This window comes from Paroedura picta, chromosome 4, assembly GCF_049243985.1.
Source record: "Paroedura picta isolate Pp20150507F chromosome 4, Ppicta_v3.0, whole genome shotgun sequence".
Classification (NCBI taxonomy): domain Eukaryota; kingdom Metazoa; phylum Chordata; class Lepidosauria; order Squamata; family Gekkonidae; genus Paroedura; species Paroedura picta.
The window spans coordinates 93,620,553-93,639,883 of record NC_135372.1 but is presented as its reverse complement, the minus strand read 5'-3'; the positions used below and the strand labels follow the sequence as shown (position 1 = coordinate 93,639,883).

Genomic DNA, 19,331 nt, shown 5'->3' with positions numbered 1-19,331 from the left:
CAATCTACCTTGATGTTATTTGGACTAAAAGGAACTAAGTTTAAACAAAAAATTAAAATCACTTTCAGTCTGAAATGACTTTTAAGTATTTCTGTAGTCTTTTGTTATTAAGGTTTCTACCTTCAGATTGGGAAATTCATAGAATAATAAAATTGGAAGGGACCTCCAGGGTCCAACCTCTTGCAGAATGCGGGAAATAAACTACTACCTGTTCCCCCACTGTGACCCCAAATCCATGCCCAGATGATCCCCCTTGCCAAAACCATAATCTCTGTCCAGTCTGGCCTTGGAAGAAATTTTCTTCTCAATCTCAAAGTGGCAATCACAGGAGCCCTGAAGATTTGGGGTGTACCCTAGGGGAGGGTGGGATGTGGGGAGAGTAGGAGCCAAACAGGATATGGTCAACCCTTCAAAGTAGCCATTTTTCCCCAGAGGAACTGTTATCTGTATTCTGGAGGTCAGTGAGATTCTTGGAGATCTAGATGCCATATGGGGACTGGCAACTCTGTTCTTTCAATATGAATTCCACAGCAGATATAAAATATACTATATATAGACTGCATTTGAAAAATATTCAGTATCAGAAATTTGTTGTTACAAAAGTTTTCAAAATACAGCATACAGTTCTGTTAGATTTCTGAAATCTTATGTGATGTCAGTTACTTTTGATCACTTTTCATTTTGATTAAATTATAACTGACATCTAATGATTTTAGTTTTATAGGCTGTGTTCCAGATGAAATTCCCATATCATCTGTTGACAATTTTCTATCCATCAACAATTACAATTATTGCTCAGACAAGTCATAAATTGTTAAATAGAATTCTGATTAAATTTATTGTGCTTTTCCAAAGAATGAGAACCTTTTCTTGTATGGTAAGTGGAAAATCCTTTGATTCATAACACAATTTCAGCAGATTCACTTGTAATGCTGGAATTAATTTTAACAGCTAGTGATTCTCCAGCTATAGTTTCAGTTTGTTGACTTCTTACTGTGTTACACCTCAACATATTTCTAATTTTGTTCATTTTTATTAAATCACAGGGTGGCAGGAACACCTAAACAGTAACGTTATAGCTTTTATAGCATTTAATATGGATTTTTTGCATGCAGGACATTTTAGAGTAAGGGGAATGTCCAGGGAACAAATTGTTAGAAAATTCAAAGACTGGCTTATCCTTATCCAAAGTTTCTCTATATATTTGTGAAACAGCCTGGGGGGGGTGCAGCGTGTCTGGCTGTCCAAGTTGGAATAGAGCGTGTCCGACTGATTGGCCCTGCCCCTAAAGGTCCCGCCCTCTGTCCATGGACTCTAGCCTTTTTGCTCTCAGATGCACCTCAGTGCCTGGAGCCAGCAGCAGGTAAGGGGAGAGGGCCCTGTGCAAAGTGTGGTGGTGGAGGGCCTGCTAACGAGGGCCTGCTGACTGCCTGCTCGGGAGCTCTGTTCTGGGCCTGCTAATGAGCTGGCCAGCCCCTGCCCACCCCACTTAATCAGGCTGTGAGTTGCAGCCCAAAGCCACCTTAAACTGCCTGGCTGGGGTACAGGGGAGGGAACCTGTTCAACGCCCGTTCTTAGGAACAGGCTTTGAGGCTAGTATAAATATAAAATCTTGGAAATGGTGTGCTTCCGTGGATTTAACACATAGAATGATGTTTAATTTACAGCTGTTGTAATACATTAATGTGACCATTACCTTTTATTCTCAATATTTTAAGGGACTTGCACATTCCATTTGGAACATGACATTTTATCAACTACAGGTTGAGAAACGTTTTAAAAACTACAGCCTGTTATATATTCAACTGGATGGCTTTGATTTCTCCTTCTTCCTATAATGCCAGGAGTGTATTCTAATACCAGGTAGTTATACTTTCTGCCTATTGGTCCACTAAGCAACCATACACAGGATGAAAAAGAACTGTAGGTTTTTATATCTCAGTTTTCTTTACTGTAAGGAGTCTCCAAAGCAGTTTACAATTGCCTTTCCCTTCCCCAACCCACAACAGGCACCTGGTGAGGTAGGTAGAGGTAGAGAGATTTCTGAGAGAACTGTGACTGGCCCAAAGTTGCCCAGGAAGTTTCATGTGGAGGAGTGGGAAATCAAACCAAGTTCTCCAGATTTTATCCTCACAATAACTCTGTGGGAGTAATTTACACTCAATGTGTGTGACTGGGCCAGGGCCATTCCAGCAATCTTCCATGGCGGTGTAGGAATTTGAACCTGGATCTCCTAGATCCTAGTTTACCGCTCTCTACACTGTCTGTCTCCATAGAAATTGTTATAATAAAACAAATCTGTAAACCGTTCTTGTAGAGCGGTAAAAATAAAAGAGTAAGGGCTATGTTAAGGTGACCAGATTTTAACATTGGTAAAGCAGGACACTATTGACCGTGGGGGTTTTTGATTAAAAATTTGGTGTACATGGAGCAACAAAAATTTTCATAGAACGCATAGAATGCAAAAATAGTATTGTAATATATATTTCTTACTTGCAACGTAAGTACAATTTGCCAGGTGCCCCTAGATATCCCTCCAAAAGTGGGACAATCTGGTCACCTTAGGCTAGGTGAGAGGAGAAAGGGGCTGGGCGAATCCGTGATAAAAACTTGGAGGGGCCAATTGGGAGCTGAGAAGCAGCTCCCGATTGGCCCATCCAAGTGTCACTCTGGGGCCAAGTGGCCAATGGGGAGCCGCGCAGAGCACAGCTCCCTATTGGCCCCTTGGCCCGTTCTGGACTTGGTGGTAAGTGGGCCGGGGAAAGAGGCTTTGCCGCCTGGAAAGGAACAGGGCCGCCACGTCAAAGATGCGATGGCCCTGCTCCTTTCCTGCCAGCAAGCCCAGGACCTTGGCTGGGGAGGGGGGTGGCGGGAAGGCTTCAACACGCCCAGAAGAGCAGGCCGTAGATGCGGCAGGCCTGCTCTTCTGGCTGCGGTGAGGCCGGGACCTAGGGGGGGAGGGGGAAAAAGCCAACACCGCGACGAGAAGAGCAGGCCCGATGCATCAGAGACTTGTCGGGCCTGCACCTTTCGCTGCGCTCGGGCAGGAGGGAGAGGCAGGAAAGGCTTTGCCGTGGCTCAAAGAGCAGGCCCAACACGCCGAGGCCGCCAAATCGGGAGGGGAGAGAGGCTGGCGGGGATGCCGCAGTGGGGGGGCCCTCAAGGAGTCCTGCGAGTCCCCCCCCCGCCCCACTGGAACCCATGCTAGCGTGCATTGTATTTAAAAATACAATGTGCTTTGCCCCTAGTAAGTAATAAATGAATACAATATGCTGTGAACCTGTAAGGGAGATCTAAGGTTTATTTCTGCAAGTTTTACTTCTGTGGAAAGGTTTTCCATCTGGATGTGTGTGTTAATTATCTATGTTAAAATGTTCATTTAGGCCTTACTGAAATGACTGACTGTTGATGGAAACGTGGATCTAGAGCCACTAGGTGTTATGCAGGACTAATGCTGGATTGTAGCATTATATTTACTTTCTGTTTCTTGTTTTGTGACAGTCTTACAGGAACTTTTATATTCTTAGAGTGTTAAAATGCATCTGTAAAAATCTGGTATAACTGCCCAAGTGGAAAATGGTTTCGTTCTGTAATTGAGTAAAGATTTTTGTTGCTGCGCCAATAGTATTTTTGCTAGTATCAACTTAGATATTATTTGAAGCACTTTCCATGCAGTTCCTTTGCTTTCTCCTGCATTTTCTAAGTATCAACATCACTACATTTCTTTTTCACTGGTTCAAGGCTGCACATATATCTTTCCAAATAGTGAACATGATATCTAGTAGTTCATGACATGGCATATACTTACAGGATGTAGGGATGCTGTCCAACTACTCCTTTGTTGCATATATAAGTACAAATCTTGGGGATTTTCCTTAAATTATATTTGATTAATAAATTAATAATTTCATTGATAACAACAAAGAACCCCAGGAGCGTCTGTTTTTTATAAAAGTTACTATTGAGAACTGTTTATCATTGTGAGCTTTTGCTGTACAGAGATAACTTACGTGGAGCAAAAAAGTATAGACACTGTCTCTTGACTGTTTGTGTATAAGAAACGTATCATGCACGGCCATTTTTCATTTCAAAATACTTGAAGTGGGGGGGGTGTTTCTTGTAAACAGAGCAAAGAGTGTAGAATGACTTGAGCTTGCCATGTTATGGGATTGTTGCTGTTTAAAGTTGGGCAAAAAAATGGCATCAGGTTCTTACATATACATTGTAAATCTTGTTCTGTGTCACATGCTCCATTTGTTTGTTTTTTGTGTTTGTTTGATTTCTGTCATGTCCCATTACAAAGTTCTCTTGTGTGGTTTACAGTAGAATCAAAAAGTGAAACACGGCAAGTAATAAAACGCATAGATAATAAAATAATGATAAGTTTTTTTCCTTTAAATTAAAAAAAAAAACTCCCTCCAGCTTAAAAACAGACTCTCTTTAAAAGCTGCTTGAAATAAAATTGCTTTCAGCTGCTGCCTAAAACCCTTGAAGTTTGCCAAGCAAACCTTTCTAGGACTGGAGTCTTTTAAAAATGTTCCATATTTTAAGGTTGCCCTCCATATCTAGTGCATTGTGTGAGTCCTCTGACAAAAACATCCTCATTGTTGAACAATATAAATGCTTTGCAGAGATGGGTGGGGATCGTGATTTCTTTACATACTGGCCAAATGTGTTTAAGGCTGTAGCCCTGGACAATGACAAAAGTGCAAGGTAGATGCAAGACAAACCCACCTATCATTGACAGGCATATTTTTAGGTAGATTAATACTGAAAACAGTTTTACTAATTTGTAGTGGAAAGTTTATACACTCATGGATCCATGCAAAAAAACCCCAAAAGGACAAAATATGTTTTATATATTTTTATTGTTCCTAACCAAACTGCAACAAAGCACTGTACAAACTTTCACACTCACTAGAGCTCTTCATCAGGCTGGATGATTTAAAAAGAGCGTAGAATTCTCAGGCTTTGATTTTAAAGTGTATTCTTATAAGCATTTTTGGTGAGACAAAAGCAGGCAGTTAGCTTCCTGACTTTGTTGCTGAGCTGTGTTGATATAGAGGGGCTTTTTGCACGCCTTCAAAATCGCACAATGGTTGCCAATTGGAAACGCTATTGATTTGCCATAACGCACGACGTCGTAGACAATCTGCCACACACCTGAAACCAATCTGCAAAAAGCGCTTCCTTGTAGCGCTTTCAGGGGAATCCCAAAAAGTGGATTCACCCTCCGGAAAGCGCTGCACTCTTGCAACCAATCTGCAACACTAGCGAAAAAGACCTGTGCGTTAACATTGTTGCGGTTTCTTCAAAGTCCCTCCTCCTGAGCCTGTCCTCCAAACTTCCGGCGAAGCGATCGCCATTTTTTTTTCTCCGAGCGAGCGGGGATAAACGCACCAGCGAGCCTCTTTCTGTTTAGAGGCTTCCCTGGCTTCAGTCCTTCACCTTTAGTCACTAAGCACAAACCACAGAAAAGCCCGTTTGCTGAAGTATTTTCCCTTTATTTTTTTACACATTCATTCAGCCGAAAATCGGGCCCGTGAGGGGGGGGGATTTTTTTTTTTCACTCGAGGCAGCGTGGCAACGATCATACGATCAAACGACAGCTCACATTAGGCAGCTGGATGGGTCTCTCCGTTGCAACGAATCTACACAGATTCGTTACAATGGGTCTGTTTTTTTTTTTTTAAAAACCTTTCTTAAAGGGAAAGGGGCTGTTTGGGAGCATGCTAACGGCTGCCCATTGGCTGCTTGACGGCAAGGGGCGGGACGAGCTTGGCAATAGCGCTTCCTTTCTAGCGATTTCTGCCGAGACCGGAAGCTGTGGGAAACGCTACAAAACGCAACTGGATTCCACTACAAAGGCAGGTATGCATAACGACGAATTCCACTATTTTAAATGGCGATTTTTCATTCAGTGACCAATTTGCAACAAAGATCCCGGTGCGTAAAGCCCCAGAGACTAGTGTTATATATAGAGACCAAGCTTAGTGTAGTGGTAGCTTCTAATCTGGCTAGCTGGGTTTGATTCCCCGCTCTTCCACATGCAGCCAACTGGGTTACCTTGGGCTTGTCACAGCCCTGATAGTGCTGCCCTCACAGAGCAATAACAGCAGGGCTGTCTGCCAAGGTGCCTGTTGTGGGGAAAGAAAGGAAAGATGATTTTAAGCCACTTTGAGACTCCTTCTGGTAGAGAAAAGCAAAGTATAAAAACCAACAGTTCTTCAATGCTACCTGTGGTTCATAGCCAGCAAAAGAACAGAAATTCTTGTTCAGCATTTGAGATGACTTTTGGATGGATTTGGGTGTTTCAGTGAGAGATCAAAGAATCAAAGGCAATCAGTAGATGCAGCCTCCAAGAGACCTTGCTATAATTCTGCACACCTTAACACCTTGCTATAACTCTGCACACCAGCATCTCACAGAGAATGCTGGTAAGACCAGGCTTTAAGACCATGTACTAAAAATTCTACCCTCTGTCTTTTAAACATCCAGCCTGATGAAGAGCTCTGGTAAGCATGAAAGCTTGCACAATATTTCGTGTCCATTTAATGGGTCCTAATCAAAGGTAGTACTTAGATTTGGTAGTATTTAGTACTTAGATTTTGTTCCTGTTTTTAATAATTTGTGTGTCATCTTCAAAGGCTTCTTATTTATGCATGAATATGCTGGATTCTGATCACATTAGCACAGATGGATGCTTTGTTTTGCTATAATTGATTACTATCTATCTCAGTCTGGAAAGATAAAAACATTAAATGAGAGCCAATATTTTTAGTTGCTTATGCTAATGTGTTAGGCTGTGTTTATGAAACAACAGACGTGCAAGAATTAAAATGTTAAATTCTGATCGTAAGCAATTTCTGAATTCATGTTTCCTTAATTGGATTAGAAATGAGAGCTGTAAGCAATGCAGGCTCCTTTCTCAGTCAATACCACATTGTGCCTAGGCATTTGTATGTCTTTCTGGTTAATAATCAAACATAGTACTTAGTCCAGTCATTCCAATGTTGCTTTCTAGCATGTGGTAGTTTTTTGTATCCTTACCTTCACTATGCACAGCTCAGTTAAGCAAGTCTCATTTATTTTTTCCATTTATGGTGTTTATCTATAGTTATGCTATAAATCTGTACTTGCCTCCAGATGCTTAAACAACTTGATGGAGGATTTCAAAATTGGTATATAGAATGCACTGACATGTTAAGTTTTCAGATTATTCATAGCAATAGGGTTATGGAGAACAGTAAAATAATTTTTTCCAACATGCAGCTTCTCACCCTAATGAGCCGGGCACCCAGTTATTGATATTTAGCTGTCAAGCCTGGTTTGGGGGGGGGGGGGGGGAGGTAGGCAGCTTGAGCGAAAGCCAGTGTATGGAGTAGGCAGGGGACCCATTAAGATGTTAAGAGGCGCTGACGAAGGTCTTAACCAAATGCCTGGTGGAAGAGCGCCATTTTGCAGGCCCTTCAGAACTTTGGGAATTCTGTAAGGGCCCAAGTCTCTACTGGCAGGTAATTCCACCAGGTCTTTATGGCCGTGGCTTTGGTTAAGGCCAGGAACACCTCTATGTAGTTGGGGATCACCACCAAGTTGAAATTTGCTGCATGAATGGTATCCTTGTGTCCTGAGAAAACACATCTTGGGTGCCTTGAAATTAGACTTATGACATTGGATAGCTCAAAGGCAAACAAGCACTGTATTTAGTTATACCCCTTCCTTCTGTATTAAACATTCACTTGAGGCCGACTGACGTAGAACAGCTGCTGAACCCCCAGATTGAAAGAACCAACCCATGAAAGAATCAACCCCCAATGTTACTGTTAATTGTTATTTAGAATGTGGTTTTGCAATGTTCTGATGCCTCATTTGAAAGTTGATGTTACATACTGTTGTTACTATATATCATTCCATGTAATTTGTATTATATAATGTTCAATGTAAACCACCCAGAGCTGCAAAGAAATGGGTGGTATAGAAATCTAAATAAATAAATAAACAAACCAAGTGGAGTTCATCACTGCTTCAAAAAGTTACGTGGAAAACTTTCAACAAACCTTAGTAAAATACAATGTAAACTAAGTGTAGTGTCCCTTCTTTAACAGTAAAGGAATCCCCTGTGCAAGCACCGGGTCATATCTGACCCTTGGGGTGACGCCCTCCAGCGTTTTCATGGCAGACTCAATACGGGGTGGTTTGCCAGTGCCTTCCCCAGTCATTACCGTTTACCCCCCAGCAAGCTGGGTACTCATTTTACCGACCTCGGAAGGATGGAAGGCTGAGTCAACCTTGAGCCGGCTGCTTGGATTGAACTCCCAGCCTCATGGGCAGACAGCTTCAGACAGCATTTCTGCTGCCTTACCATCCTGCGCCACAAGAGGCTCTTCTTTAACAGTATACAGACCAATTCAGCAGATACATAAAAGTTGTGTATATTTCTGCTAGATTTGTTACTTTCAAAAATTGTGAAAAGGTTTCACAGTCATTACTAGTGGGATAGAAAAAGTGTAAAATGTTGCTTCTAAATTTTGTCATACATTTCCTGATTACATATTGCTATTTTTTTTAAGTAAGACTGTTTGGGTGGCAGGGTGTTGAGGGGCTTGGGATCCCATCCATTTATGCTCACCCAAGGAGGTTTTCAGAATCCTCTACAGCAGGGGTAGTCAACCTGTGGTCCTCCAGATGTCCATGAACTACAATTTCCATGAGCCCCTGCCAGCAAATGCTGGGAATTGTAGTCCATGGACATCTGGAGGACCACAGGTTGACCACCCCTGCTCTACAGGATCCAGTGCTCCCCAGCAACACAGTAGATTAATTGGTGGAGGACTGGCATACAATCTATTCGAAACCCTCAATGAAATTGCTTCCTGACATCCTCTCTACTCCTGTCCCAAGCTGACTCCATGGAACTGCATGAATGAAAACAGGAAAAGAGATGGCTAGAGCGATTTTGGCAGAAAACTCATGACAAAACTTCAACAACATATGGGAAGCTTATGAAAAATTATGAGATGGCAATAAAGACTATAAAGAGAGAATAGGTTGCAGCATGTATTGCTTCCATTAGCTCATGCCCAGTACAATTATTTTAAACAATTAGATTCCTTCAGGACTGTCCAAAAATAAACATTAGCTATGAGACTTTTACAGACTTTTGCACATTTTTTTTTTGTTACTCTGCCATAACTTATCTGCTGACTTTGATACAGTTAGGGAACTGAAGGCTCCTTGGCTGTCTCAAGGTCCTATTTTGTACTACCTCAGTCTGCTCTCTTAGAAGATGTGGACAGGACTCTGGTGGCTGTTTGGTCTACCACTTGTCCCCTCAACCTGTGTCCCTCATGGCCGGTAAAAGTCAGTAGTGAGGAGATCCAGGCCCCTCTCCAGGAAATTATTAACCTTACCTGTTGACATCTGACCTAGCCACTGTAATCCATGCAATGGTCACTTCCAGAATAGACTACTGTCACTCTATGTAGGGCTACCATTGAAGCTGCTCTGGAAACTTCAACTGGTCCAGAATGCAGCAACATGGTTCCGTACTGGGACCCAATGGAGAGTGCATATTTGACCTGTGCTCTCCCAGCTGCACTGGCTCCAAATTGAAGACTGGGTCAAATTCAGGGTTTTGGTTTCAACCCTTTAAGCCCTAAATGGTCTGAGAACATTGTACTTGCAGGACTGCCTCTCCTATTATGGCCTCCAAAGAATGCTACAATTGAGCCAACAATCTGCTCAGGATCCCCTGCGCCAAAACAGTCAAGGTGACCTCAACCAGGGCCAGGAACTTTTTGGCCCTGGTCCTGGTATGGTGGAACACTCTACCTCATGAAATCAGGACTCTGCAAGATCTTAAGCCAGTGGTTCTCAACCTTAAGCAGTTCCACAGGTCCTGTAGAACAGAGTTGTTCCTGGGAAAAACAACAGAATTCTAATTGATCTCCCTAGCTAAACCCATCAAATAAATGTTCATCTGATAACCCATTTCCTCTTCCTGACAAGGATATAGCACCAGGTAGACAGCAGCCCCTTTTTTGTATTGCTTTTGTGCTGTCTTCGAAATATGTATTAACTAATTTTGATATTATGATTTTAAATGTGTAATGCTATGTTGTTACCCATCCTGAGCCTCCCAGGAAGAGCAGTTAGAAATATATCATCATCATCATCATTAATATTATTATTGTCTTAGAAATTTTATTGATACCAATTTTGGAAAAGGCTGGGAAAAGCTAGAGAAACCCTGAGGGAGTACACAAATACACTATGGTGCTGTAGGGAGACAAGAAAAAGCCCACTTCAACAGCAGTGAACCCAGGGCAAAGAAATAAAGAAAGGGCATCCTTTGGGAAATGGTCTGTATATTATAACTGAGGAAAACATGAAGGTCATCTGTGCTTGATACCATCCATCTATTGTTTGCCAGGGGCTGTACCTGTGAAATGAGATCATGACAACTGATGAGGCTACAAAGAAGGAAGGAGAAGTCCAGACAGCAGCTCTTGCTGAACAAGGCGAGGATATCACACCAAACAAAGATCAAGGAGTTCTGAAGGTAACACTCAGGGAAAAGTTAATCAAAATGTTCTTGATTAGATCAACAAATGGTGAAACATATCTAATAACTACTGAAACAGCAGAATTTTTTTTAAGGTCGTGGTTTTTCTGTTTTCATTACAGCTAGAGCCTAGTTAGATGTTACAGTGGCCATCGATTTGATCTGATTTGAGATCATTTAAAAATGTTGTTGGGGCAGATCAGCAAGACCATATAATCTCCCACATGTACCTTGTCAGGTGCTCAACCAATCTCCCCACAGCTATTTCACACTTGAAAAGATGTGAAGGGGGACAGTGTCTCCTGTTCTCATTGCACCATGGGCTCGGTCAGGGCTGGGCCTTCATGGCATTTTTAAATGGCCAGATTCTTCTCTAAAACGGTGATGACTGCTAAGGAGCTCTGTCCCGGCCCTGCTAACCAGTTGCCCAGCCCCCACCCGCCCCACTTGATCTGGCTGTGAGCTGCCGCCTAAGGCCACCTTAAGCTGCCTGGCTGGGGTCCAGGGGAAGGGACCCTTTCAAGGCCTGTTCTTATGAACGGTCTTTGAAGCTAGTAGCATTATAATGGTATAACAATCTATTGCTACAACTTACTAATTCTGCTGAATTTCCAGCTTGCTTTTAAAATAAGCAAGTTTTTTTCTCTCTTTAGTGCAGAATGCACAAAAAAAAGGATACAGACTTAATTTTTTAAAACGAAAGATGGAAATTGGGATACACTACTAGACCATGGCAGTATACTGATAACAGCAGTGTGATGTAGGGGTTATAGTATTGGACTAGGATCTAGGAGATTTGTGTTTGAATCCCCACTCTCCTATGGAAAATTGCTTGGTGACCTTGGGCCAGTCATACAAGCTCAGCCTAACCCATCACCCAAGATGAAATGGAGAGAAAATTTCCAAAGTGTCATTAATGGAGAGATCCACACAGAACATAGAAGCTTTGTACAGAGGCATAAAGAATGGACTGTAGCCTTCTTACCAAGTTCCTTTCACTGCCTATGTAACTCAGTCGTCCATCATATGCCAAAAAACACTTTGAGTATATGATAAGAGTTCTCCTGCTTTTGTCATGCCGTGGCCAGTTGTAATGTCTCTGTGTTTATTGCCCACTGATATGTCATCTTAATGAGCTTTTACTATAGCTGACTACCCATTCAGACCAAATTTTGGTGAATGAATCAGCCTTAATGTTACCAAGTTTAAAATAGAATGGATTGTATTCCTCCACAAGTATATGTGTATTCAAATATTATGAAGCTGTGTATTCATATGTGAGTCCTTTTAACTCCAGAAATTTATTTCTGAGTATAATATATAACTCACATACATTGTAGTCTTCTGTAAGTTATCAGCTATCTCATTTATATCTGGTTGCAGAAAACATTCAGTATGGAAGAACCCCTGTAAATAGTCATAAGAAGTGCTTGAATTTGTATCAGTTGGATTTTTTTGTGTCTTCTAGATTGTGAAGAGACCAGGGAATAAAGATGAATCTCCTATGATTGGAGACAAGGTTTATGTCCACTACAAAGGGAAGCTGGCCAATGGGAAAAAGTTTGACTCCAGCCGTGACAGGAATGAACCATTTATCTTCAGCCTGGGCAAAGGTAAAGAGTGGAAAAGGTGGAGAAAGGTAAAGAGAGAGCCTTAGGGATATAAACTGGGTTCTTGTCAACTAAATTACAGTTTATTTATACTTAGTTCGGTTTTCCTTGTGTGACCAATAGCAGACAGAGGGCTCAGAAATGGCAAGCGTCTGGGTTTGCCACTGCGTGCAAATCAGTCACTTTTTCATTTCCTCATTTTACTATTGTGAATTGTTGAGACCTAGCCACATCAAATGTAATTTTGAATATACATTAAATTGAAACTTAATTTCCATGCCTCCACAACTGCAGTGTGAGAACATTGAAAATTATACTTCTGTCAGGAGGCTAGAGTATTCTAAGCACCTTCAGTCATCTATATTTCCCTTTGTTTCTTTGAGGACACCGCAGTAGTTACACTAGTTTAACAGCAGTTTAGATTGCTAGTGTAAGCTTGTCCTCAGCAGTTCCTGCTGAACAATAGGCTTGTGTTGCTGCATTAGCACTACCCAGAATGTTTGCACACAAAATGAATCTATCCTCTGCTGTTTGTATATTTGCATGGGCACTCTGAAAAATGGAAATGCATAGGTACTCTGAAAAGTAGATATGTCTGTTTTTTCTAAGAGTACGTATGTGCGTGCATGAATGTTTGATCATTTGCTCTCTGCCTTCTGTTCCCATGCACAAACTGGACTCGGTGTGATTCCATCAGAATTGCCCCACAGCCGACCACTATGGTTGGCATAAGCTCACTTTGTGTGTATGCTTTCTGATGATGGAATAAGATAATGTTTAGGCAGGAGAACCTGGTTGGGCCACCAGCTAACCTGCAGCCATCTTCAGGCTAATTTGGGATTGAATTCAGTTGTGATCCAAGCTTAAACAATCAGCAGCCAAATATGTTTATCCATTGTTGTGTGCTGCTTCAGATGCAGGTCTGATATTTTTATCCTCCATTGCTCCCCCCCTCCCCAAGTAATACTGTTAGGGAACAGATGAATTACATTAGGCTGCTGAACATGTGATTTGGCTCTTAGTAAAAGCATTTTTTGTTCTTGGCATTGTGTTAAGTCTTCATTCTCATGCTTTTCCATTGGAGGCTGTAGGAAAAAAAGGTTGCATTTTTAAAATCTCCTGTGGAGAAAGCTGTCATCCATTTTTGAGATAATAGAACAATTTTTTAAAATTCCTTCTTAAAGTCTCCATGTCTTTTATTAATCCAAATAATTGGTTGTGTTTACCAGGAGAAAGGAAGAAAAAATACAAAACATGTAGAAAGAACGGATATATCTGCTGACAAGATACTAACTTTGAACTTTAGTGTTCTGTGAACACAATTTCTTTGAGATAATTGAAATTCTTCCATTTCTTCTTCTGATATTATAATTATAACAATAAAGCAATAATAATTATAATTATAACAATACCACAAAGTGTTTAATAAAAAATAATAAAGGGTTTGTATTTAACTGAGGAAAGAAGGACCTCAGCTCCTATAGGGACACATAATAGGACATGCCTTTTAAAACTTGTTTTAAACAGTGCAGATTTCTGCCCTGGGAATTTTGTTGCCCCAACTCCCATGGGGGAGCACAAATCCAAGGTGGACGAGATGCAGCAGGCCAAATGCAGGAAGAGGCGATGCAACCTGTCCCAGCTCAAACTCCAGCCTGTAGCCTGGCACAGAGCCTCCAGTGTAGAAACTGTCAATGGAAATTATTTTGGTTTATAGCATCTTGTTTCTCTCCCAGAGAAGTGCGCCTGGCCTCAACCAGGGCCAGGGCCTTTTTGGTCCTGGCCCTTACCTGGTGGAATAAGCTCCTGGAGGAGCTGTGGTCCCTGGGAGAGCTCTCAGCTTTGCGCAGGGCCTGCAAAACGGAGCTCTTCCACCAGGTCTAAGGTTGAGGCCAGTGCCAGTGCTAGTAGAAGATCTGATGGGGCTCCCCCCTGGAAGATGTGCTTCCATGCCAGTCCATTGTTGTGGTTGGTTGTCACACCACTCTCCTAATCACCCTGGCTGTTAGTGGGGGCTGTTAAGATAGTGTTATATTTCCACCGTACGGTTTTTGTATTATTCTGTAATTTTATGGTGGTTTTAATTGGGGATTGTACTATTGTTCTGAACTTTGTATGTAACCTGCCATGAGCTGGTCTGTCCAGGAGTGGCAGGCAATAAATCCAACAACAACAGTTATAATACTTGAATTCATACAAAAAGTCAGAATCATACGTCCTTTAAACTGGAAAGAATGTGATGTCTTTCATCCTCCCCCTTTTCTGAGGATAGTATCCTTTGACTGTCCTCCTTATAATGTTCTCCTCCCTTGCAAAGAGATGCAGAAGAAAGAGGAATTTTCTGTAGGTACATCCTGACTATGGAGAATGCTTCTTCAAGGAAGTATGCTGAAGATTAAACCTAAGCAGCTCCAGCAGCAGTGAGATTGATTTTATAAGTTTCATTGTGCATTTTGAAACTATGGTAATCAAATGGCTTAATGTTCCAAGTGAATAACTATGGGTACATAGAACCATCAAATTGTTTTTACAACTGGTGTGGCCATATTTGTAACTGATGTGTGCTCTCCCCTTGTTGCTTCCAATTGTATACTTTGCTTTTATTGAATCTAGAGGCCAGCTCCTAAATGATAAACATTTTATGTGAACATTTTTTGCTGAAACTAATGCTGTCCATCATAAGAGCAGGGGCAGCAATAATAATTCATAGCTTACTTGAGCAATTGTCTGCCACTGAAGAAACCAAGACAAGTAGCTTGATTATATCAATGTACAACTTTTCAAATATCAATGTATGACTTTAAAAGGAAGTGAAGCTTCCCTAAACAAATTTCTTTTTTATTCCTTTTTATTATTAGGCCAGGTCATCAAAGCTTGGGATATTGGGATTGCCACGATGAAAAAGGGAGAGATTTGCCATTTGCTGTGCAAACCAGAATATGCGTATGGTTCTGCTGGCAGTGTCCCCAAAATCCCCTCCAATGCAACACTGTTTTTTGAGGTAAGTGGGCATTAGAACTGAGTAACAGTGCAGTCGTAAGTAAAGTTACAGATGTAACTCTATTTGGGATTACCCTGCAAATAATCTCACTATAACTAATATACCTGAACAAACTATTTTTTCTGCCTCCCTCAACAGTATCAATACCAAATCTTATTCTTTGGATATGAGCCAGACACTGCTTCATTGCCAGTTGATAATGTTGGAAATGGCGCACTGGCAGTTAGAAATTGGAGTAGACCACTGCTAGCTTCTCCATTCTATATGATGTAATGTTAGTCATCAACCTCTCTTTTCAGCAGTTTTATTACTAGCCAAACTTGAAGATAATTTAATATCTTCTTTTCCATTCAGCACATTACTTATAGTGAAAACAGTATTTAAACAAAACTTAGTTACAAGACTGAATTTTGGGTGGTATCCATTCAATATTGGCAGAAGGGATATCTGAGAAAGTGAACATGAGGATGGTCTTGGATGTACCGGGGAAAGTAAATAGTGGTTAGGCCTGATCTCTTTCACTGTATCCTTTGACAGACGTTGCTACGGGACCTACTACAATTGTTTTCCTTGATTATACTCTGGCACTGTGTTGTTTTGAAGATGGACTTTGTAATCCCAAACAGTTTTCCCAGTAAAAACAGTATAACTACAGGTTACTCAGCCACTTCTCTTGGAATCTGCTTAGCTTGTATTTTGTCCATAGTAATCAATGTGTGTTAAGGTTGGCAATGCGAATATTTATAATGCAGGCTTAACTTTTGAGAAACTTTTACATTTCAAATTCCTGTTGTAAATGAAATAGCACAATGTATAATATATTTTGACCTCTCATCCAAGTAGAAGAGATTGAACTAGCAGTACAGCAGCTAGCTGATTTTATCTCTGAAACTGCATCTTTGTTGCATTTTCTATTGTATAAATGTGCAGAAAACTATTATGAGTATCCACATTAAAGTACTCAATGAGGAACACATAAGTCCCCCATTGTTGTCTCTGAAAAAACAAGTATTTCTTGGAACTGAAAGCACAATTGCAACTAAAATGATCAGTCAAAATTAATAGGAAGTATTGCTTGCAGTGGGTTTAAAACTTAATTTGTTGTTAGCTTTTAAGCCTTTGGAGATGAATGTCAGACAATAGTGACAGCATGAGAAACAATGCAGTAAGTGAAGAAAAAAAATATTCAATGTGTTATTGCAGGACTGACCAGCAAAATGTCCTGCATTTACAGGAGCAATCATAATCTGTATCCCTTGCCAAGAACCAGGGAGGACCTGAGAAACCTAAATCACCTCAATGCCTTAATGTGTGATTTATATTCAACTATAAATGTCAAACTTACGTATTCAGTGTCAACATATATGGAAGCTAATTATTTAACAACAACAACAACAACAACATGTAAAGATAGCTAACACAAAGAGAAAAGTGGCTGATTAGAATCCTGTTGATGTGGACCAGCCCTTGTATCTGTTGCTTGTGTTTCTTGTTGGGTCTCATTTTGCTTAAAATATGGAAGATTAAATGTAATTTATCACTTCTTTCTGGTGCTTACTCCTTTCTTAATTGCTTTTTTAAAGATTGAGCTGCTTGATTTCAAAGGAGAAGATTTATTTGAGGACGGAGGCATCATCCGTAGAATTAAAAAGAAAGGTGAAGGATACTCCAACCCCAATGAAGGTGCTACGGTACAAAGTGAGTGCCAATTTGGATGAGGGACAGCAGTTCAGCAGCTGATGGACAGGAAGGTTTTTTTTCTTTTCTGAGTAAAATAGGAGTGGCTACAGTGGGAGGCACAACTTCAAACTTGGAAAACTAGATCAGTAGTTCCCAAATGTTCTGGGGCTACCAACCCCTTAGCTCCCAGGCCACATTGTTAGTGCCCTACACCCCCCTCCCATGTGTGTAGGACAGGGGGAGGGGGATGGGATGGAGGAGGGGAAGGAGCTCAGCAGAAATATGCTCCCATCCAGCCCATCTTCTGAAACTGCCATTTTCTTCAGGAAGCTAAGCAGGGTTGGCCCTGGTCAGCACTTGGATGGGAGACCGCAGAGGAAGCCCAAGTATGCTACTACCCAGAGGCAGGCAATGGCAAGCCACCTTGGAAGTCTCTCGCTAGGAAAATGCAGCTGCAGCAGGAAGAGCCAGACTGCTGCCCCAAAATTCCTCACTGTCCCCTGGATCCTTCCATCCCCCCGTGAGGGGGGTACTGCCCACTTTGGGAACCGCTAAACTAGACTAATACATTTTGTGCTCCCACAACTTCTAGTGTTGTATTCCTATGAGATATCAACAAAACTCATACATTTCTACGGTAAAGTGAGATGGTCAACCATAACAGATGCCCTTGCAGTTAGAGCATTTTAATTCTAAAACCTGTACTTTCTTTCTTGCCCCAAGTAGCCAAATTGTTTTTTGACTTTGCTGTTCATATGACTAGACTCATATGGCCAATTTCCCCTGCCAGCCTGTGTTATATTCCTTCCATTTCTTTTATCTTGGTTACCTTTAAATTTTCACTCAATGGACTTTTAAGTCCATTAACAACCTGACTGTTAGTGTCCCTTTCCCATCAGCTTGAGCAGCCAGCCACTTCTTTCCTTAGTCTTTCCTCATGAATTATGGGACACTTCTTGGCATGGTATTTATTTATAAAAACACCACTACTAGTATATCTTGGTTGTGGAAGCAGATCTGTTGAAATGTTATCTCTTTTCTGTTATGTGAGTATACTAGCCCTGTGTTCCAGACTAAGAAATTTTGTGAATTTGAATATAAACCAGCTCTAAATTGTTATGTATGAAAATTATCTAGGGGTCTTAGTAGACTGAACATGAGTCAGCAGTGTGACTCAGTGGCTAAAAAGGCAAATGGAATTTTGGGCTGTATCAAAAGAAGTATCATGTCCAGATTGCGTGAGGTGATGATACCGCTTTACTCTGCTCTGGTTAGTCTCCACTTAGAGTATTGTGTTCAGTTTGGGGCATCACAATTAAAGAAGGATGTAGACAAACTGGAGCACATGCCTCATTTCAGAATGTAGGGGAACCTGAAGCAGGGTCTTTGAAGATGGTCATAATAGTTGGGCAGGTTCATAAGAAAGTACGTGGTCTTTGGGGAATTCTGATCCCAAATCGTATGGGCCTTGTAAAGTCAAGACCAGCACCTTGAATTGTGCCCAGAAACAAATTGGTAGCCAGTGTAGATGGGCTAAGACTAGAGTGAGCTAAAGACATAGGGTCCCTATGATTCATTCCAGACACTACCACCATCACCACCATTGCATCTGTACTATGTAGGCGGTCAAAGGCCTATTGAGATCTGGCCTGCAGGAGAAATGGATTGCTTGATGACCCAGCTGTGACTATTTTGCTCAGCACTTTCTCAATAGAATCTCTCATATCTCTGCTTGGGCCAGCGGGAACTCCCATGGCCTTCTCTCTGGATTAATGGGGTCCAAGGTGGCTGGTTCCCCTGCCCCCACCCACGGGAAGGTGTCAGGTGACAAGGCAGGTCCAAGGCATGGGAGGGCCCTTCTTTTGGGTGGCTACAGGGTTCTGGCTCCCCCTCATCACCAAGCCCCACTCGTCATATCAGTGAGCCCTGCCCAGCTGCCCCAGGTGCAAAATTGGTTGAGTACACCATTGTATACAGGAAGTAGCTGCTGGTCAGTGGGTTTATTTGAAGTGCAAAAATATGCCTTGAAGTTGACAAATTCAAATATTCTTATTCAGATTTATCTTGGCTGGTCATTTTGCTTTAGTAACCTGCTGTAAAATAATCCAAATGAAGGAAATTTAGATATTGTCTTCATTCAGCTAACAAACGTACAAGAAATGGGGGGGGGGGGAGGTTGGATCAGAAAAGGACAAATTAATAGGAGGAAGTTAAAGATCCCATGTGTGGGTTCTTGATTATTGAAGGGCTAGGCTTGGATGACTGCTTGAGAACAAGCTTCTAGGATCACATTCAGGGAATTCTAGCACACAACAACATTCTAAAGTACAGAGTGTGCAGATTGATGAGAGGAGTAGCAGGCACAGAAGAAAACCCTTTCTACCTGTCACTACTCCCCCCCACATATTTCACCTCCTCTTATTTTGAAATTATAAACACATTTCTGCTGATACAAGTACAGAAACTGGTAGCATCC

The 19,331-nt window shown here is 41.5% G+C and overlaps 1 protein-coding gene across 6 annotated transcripts in view; it reads left to right on the top strand.

Moving 5' to 3' along the window:
• The window catches only part of FKBP5 (FKBP prolyl isomerase 5), a 75,339-nt gene that overhangs the window by 30,151 nt on the left and 25,857 nt on the right, over positions 1 to 19,331 (top strand). For all 6 annotated transcript variants that reach the window (XR_013230382.1, XM_077334299.1, XM_077334297.1 and 3 more), the window contains exons 2-5: positions 10,433 to 10,561; positions 12,033 to 12,177; positions 15,033 to 15,175; positions 16,759 to 16,873. Coding sequence is in view for 5 of the 6 variants with exons in the window: in XM_077334299.1 (XP_077190414.1) it covers positions 10,457 to 10,561; positions 12,033 to 12,177; positions 15,033 to 15,175; positions 16,759 to 16,873 (508 nt within the window). In the remaining variant the exon portion in view is untranslated. The remainder of the gene's footprint in view (positions 1 to 10,432; positions 10,562 to 12,032; positions 12,178 to 15,032; positions 15,176 to 16,758; positions 16,874 to 19,331) is intronic.